The sequence below is a fragment of the Equus quagga genome, chromosome 17 (genome assembly GCF_021613505.1).
Source record: "Equus quagga isolate Etosha38 chromosome 17, UCLA_HA_Equagga_1.0, whole genome shotgun sequence".
Lineage (NCBI taxonomy): Eukaryota > Metazoa > Chordata > Mammalia > Perissodactyla > Equidae > Equus > Equus quagga.
The window spans coordinates 11,432,962-11,437,968 of NC_060283.1; the positions used below are offsets into that span (position 1 = coordinate 11,432,962).

The 5,007-nt window shown below is 59.1% G+C and overlaps 1 protein-coding gene across 1 annotated transcript; it reads left to right on the forward strand.

Moving 5' to 3' along the window:
- The first annotated feature begins 550 nt into the window (after positions 1-550).
- Positions 551-4,584, forward strand: PTGDR2 (prostaglandin D2 receptor 2). Its single transcript, XM_046644245.1, has 2 exons — positions 551-638; positions 2,900-4,584. The coding sequence occupies exon 2, from the start codon at positions 2,908-2,910 to the stop codon at positions 4,123-4,125; it is 1,218 nt and encodes a 405-aa protein (XP_046500201.1). The 5' UTR covers positions 551-638; positions 2,900-2,907; the 3' UTR covers positions 4,126-4,584.
- Positions 4,585-5,007: the final 423 nt, after the last annotated feature.

The window sequence follows — 5,007 nt, forward strand, 5'->3', positions numbered from 1 at the left end:
TGCCCTGAGAGGCAGACCCTGTTGCTCTGTTCATAGATGGCCAAACCGGGGCCCAGCAAGGGGCAGCAGCTGCAGGGGCCACATGGGCAGCCAGGCCCCTGAGCTCTTCCCATTGCGCAACCTGCCTTCCTGGCCATGGAGCCCGCGGGACCCCTTACGGACAGGCACCCAGTCTGGTCCAGGTACATCACAGCAGCTGGAGGGGTTTCTCTGCCGTGGATTATGGGGTCAAGAGAGCCAGGACAGGGGAAAGACGGACAAGACATCCTCTTCCTCGTGCATTTCTCCTACACACTGGTCCCTCTCAAAAGCTGCACTATGCATGCTCCTATTTCCTCAAGTGCATCTGTACTGACCTCAGGCTTCTGCAAAGTCTCCTTCGTCAAGGGAGCGGGAAGCTGGGGCTGCCAGCAGTTACGTCCCGTCCCCATTGATGGAGATTGATGTTACTGGAACACCAGTGCAACAAGTCACAGCCCACTGTTCCCGCCTCCACCCTCCTCCCACAGACACACACACTATTTCCTCCCTCAGCCTCACTCCCCTGCCTCTGCCAGCCCGCCTGGTGCCTCCTGTCTAGCTGCTGCCAGGAGCCGATTGCCTCCAGGGCTGGAATCCTGTGCTTCCTCTGTGCCCAGGTAAGGAGGCGGGGGTCCAGGGGCTGGGCAGCCTTGGTGCCCTCTCTGGACCCACGAGAGAAGGCACAGTTCTACCAGGGGAGAGGGCTGTTCAAGCTAGGATGCCAGAGGGTTGCGTTCGCCAAAGACTGAAGCGAACTCGCTGCTCAGAGGAGGGACGGACCACATTTTCTTGGGTATTCACGAGATGCCAGGCACAGCGGTAAATCATTTGGGCTTCTCTTTCCAGACTCACACACAGTCTGGGTGGGAAGATCGCACGAGGAGTCCTAGGGCAACCGACCCAAGTCCGCCCAGCCCCGAAGTCAAGGAGCTGGGATTCAAACCCAGGTCTCTGACTCCAAAAGCTTGTGTTCTCTGCCCCTAGCCCCTGCCCAAACGGGATCTTAGCTGCTGGGCTCCCTGACAATCCTGCGAACCTGGGGGCTGACTCCGTGCAGCCAGAAGGTCTAGTCTGAATGGGCCCCCAGGGGGCAGCAGCACTGTGCTCTCTGAGCATCCCCATGGGACTTGGATGAGCAGCCGGTGGGCTGAAGGGAATGTTGCAGTGCTGAGAGGGGGTGGTACTCGTCTGCCGGGAGCGGGGTTCCAGCTCCACCACTGCAGCTGAGGGAGGTTGGGCAAGGAGCGCTGCTTCTCTGAACCTCAGTTTCCTCTTCTGAAAAATGGGGTCTCATAGGCTCGTTGTGAGGGTAATTGCTCTGCAAAGTCTAAAGCTGAGGGAGGATGAGCATTCTTGGGGACCATGGTTCTAACCCTCCCCACCCACCGATCTGCAGATCCCCGGCTCCAAAGGGCTCGTCTGCCAGGGAGATTCTAGTTTATATCTTGGGACCTCACCCTGCAAAGGACCGTGGTCCCTGGAGAAGGGTGTGGATTTTCTCATCCCCACACTAGAGGCCACACTGGAAGATGAGTACCAAAGACCACCTCCCCCCTGACCCTTTCCTGCTCTGCTTCCTCCATCATCTCTTGCTTTGAGCAGAGCGAGATGAAAGAGAACAGGCTGAGTACTAGACTGTTGCTCCTCTGCATGTGTCTGTTGTCGGGGTGGCTTGGGCAAGCAATTTAAACACTCGCGTCCGTCTCCTCACCTGTAAGACGGGATGGAGAGAAGAACTAGCACTTTCTCCCAAAGCTGTGAGCAAGACCGCACCTATGGAGGGGACCTTCCACAGTAGCTGGCGTGTTGCAGGGGGGAGGGGGGCCAGTCCTAACCCCTGATACCCATCCCCTACCTCCTGCAGACAGCCTCCCACCCCACCGCCTCAGCCCTCTCTTCGTGTCAGACGATCTCCGGTTCTTGACGAGGCTGTGGGTGGGCACATCTGGGGTGTCTGCACATCTGCCAGAGGCTGGCTGCTCCAGCACTTGCCTGAACAGTGGCTCAATAAATATCTGTTGAGTGAGTGCGTGAGTGAGTGAATAAATGAATGCAGGGGCTGGGTTTCCTGGGGCAGGCAGAGTGGGCGGTGGCTGTCCCTGGGCAGAGGGGAGGGAGGTCTTTTGGCCCCCCTGGGCCTTCAGAGCTGCAATCTGGCAGTTCCTCCTACCCAGCTCTCTCCCTGCTCTTATCTTATTTCCTCTCCAAGTATGGGGGGAGTGGCTGGCTCCACTGTTTGCTGTCAACACACTCGACTAGCCACCACCGTGGGAGCCAAGGGCCATCTAGAGAATCTGCAGAAAGGCACGGTCTGTGGGTGCTGAGGTGGGGGAGCATGGCATTCCTTAAAGGCACAGACTCTTCCTTCTATTCTCATCCCCTAGGCCAGCTGAACCCTCCTGTCCTTTATGAGGGGCCTCGCTCATGCCCCAGTGCTCTGGAGATCAGGGAAAAGAGCCTTGCATGGCCTGACCTTGTTCCTATGTCTCTTAGGAATGTTCCTATGTATCTTAGGATCACATGGATTAATAATAATCACAATGACATTGATGCCATGCTCACTGTGCACCAGGCTCTGTTCTAAATACTTATACATATGAACTCACTGAACTCTCCTAACAGCCCTAGGAGTGAGGTCATTATGACTGGCATCCATGTTATAGAGGAGACAGGCTAGGGATGGTTGAACGGCTTGTCCACGGTTGCAGAGCGAGCAGGTGGAGCTGGGATGTCATCCTCCCACCCCATTGCCTTTGCTCAACTTCCTGATCCCCTGGGGCCTCATCTGTAACATTCGTGGGTCAGATTCGCATCTCCTGGAGAGGGTCTCTGTTGCCGCTGCGCTGCCCACCTCAGGGCCTCCTTCTCTCCACCACAGAGCGCACGATGTTGGCCAACGTCTCGGTGAAGCCCCTGTGCCCCATCCTGGAGCAGATGAGTCGCCTCCAAAGCCACAGCAACACCAGCATCCGCTACATCGACCATGCGTCGGTGGTGCTGCATGCGCTAGCCTCGCTGCTGGGCCTCGTGGAGAACGGACTCATCCTCTTCATGGTGGGCTGTCGCATGCGCCAGACGGTGGTCACCACCTGGGTGCTGCACCTGGCGCTGTCCGACCTGCTGGCCAGCGCCTCCCTGCCTTTCTTCACCTACTTCCTGGCCGTGGGCCACACGTGGGAGCTGGGCACCACCTTCTGCAAGCTGCACTCCTCCATATTCTTCCTCAACATGTTCGCCAGCGGCTTCCTGCTCAGCGCCATCAGCCTGGACCGCTGCCTGCAGGTGGTGCGGCCCGTGTGGGCGCAGAACCACCGCACGGTGGCCGCGGCCCACAAGGTGTGCCTGGTGCTCTGGGCCCTGGCCGTGCTCAACACGGTGCCCTACTTCGTGTTCCGGGACACCATACCGCGGCTGGACGGCCGCGTCATGTGCTACTACAACGTGCTGCTCCTGAACCCCGGGCCTGACCGCAACGCCACGTGCAACTCGCGCCAGGCGGCCCTGGCTGTCAGCAAGTTCCTGCTGGCCTTCCTGGTGCCCCTGGCCATCATCGCCTCGAGCCACGCGACCGTGAGCTTGCAGCTGCGCCACCGCGGCTGCCGGCGGCCCGGCCGCTTCGTGCGCCTGGTGATGGCCGTGGTGGCGGCCTTCGCGCTCTGCTGGGGGCCCTACCACGTCTTCAGCCTGCTGGAGGCGCGGGCGCACGGCGACCCGGCGCTGCGGCCGCTCGTGTGGCGCGGGCTGCCCTTTGTCACCAGCCTGGCCTTCATCAACAGCGTGGTCAACCCGCTGCTCTACGTGCTCACCTGCCCCGACGTGCTGCACAAGCTGCGGCGCTCGCTGCGCAGCGTGCTGGAGAGCGTGCTGGTGGATGACAGCGAGCTGGGCGGCCTGGGCAGCAGCCGCCGCCGCCGCGCCTCCTCCACCGCCAACTCCGCCTCCTCCTTGCCGCTCGGCGGCCGCCGTCTGTCCCCGCTCCGGCGGCCCGGGACCCTGCTGGGCTGGCTGCGGGGAGGCCGCGCCGCGTCTCCGCAGAGGGGCCGGGCCCGATCCGAGGACCAGACGGCCCCCCTGAACCGGGCGCTGAGCACCACCTCCGGCTAGAAGCGCGGGCCCCAAATCGCCATTCTCTCAGGATAGGCCAACGTCCGGCAGCCATGGAGCGCCAACGCAGCATACTAAGGGAGGCTTGATTAAAATGTAGATATCCCGGCTCCACCCTGCGAGATCTTGGTCCAAGGTCAGGACCCGGGATTCTGCATTTTAAAGCAGCCCCGCGCGATTCCGCGAATCCTTTTCAGAATCAGGGAGTCAGAGCAGTGCTTGTCAAACCTTTGTGCGTGAGTCCTGGAATCCTAGGAATCCTGTTAAAGTGCGGCCTGATTCAGCAGGCTGGGACTGGGGGCGCTGAGACTCTGCGTTTCTAACAAGATCCCAGGAGGCGAGGTCAGTGCTGCTGGCCCTGTGTCACACTTGGAGTGACACAGCGTTAAAATCTTAAGATTCTCAAACTGGTGTAGTGGGCGCCCCGAGGTACACAGGACGCATCTCCCTGGAGCTCAATTTTACCAGATGATGGGGGGGGGGGGGGGGGGGGAGTATTTTTACATTAAACCAGTGATGTATTTTTGGAATAAAGTGAGAGAGGAAAGGTTTGGGACACACTATTCGGTCTAATCTCTTCACTTCGCTCACTCAGCCGACGTTTATGGAGCAGACTGCTTTATCCCACAATCTTGAGGGGTGGGTTCTGTTAGCCCCAGTTTATACCATTGAGCAAATTGAGGCACAGGGAGTAAGTAAGTTGCCCAAGGTTTCATGAACGGCTGGTGACTGACAGGGTCTGTGTGCTAACTTCCAAGCATTACAAGTTCAACTATTATTTAGTAAGTGAAAGAACACCCAACATACCCAAGGTACTTAAGATAGTAGCTGCCTTGGAGGCCTCATCTCTACTCTTCTGAGCTGGCAGTGCCCAAAGTCTTT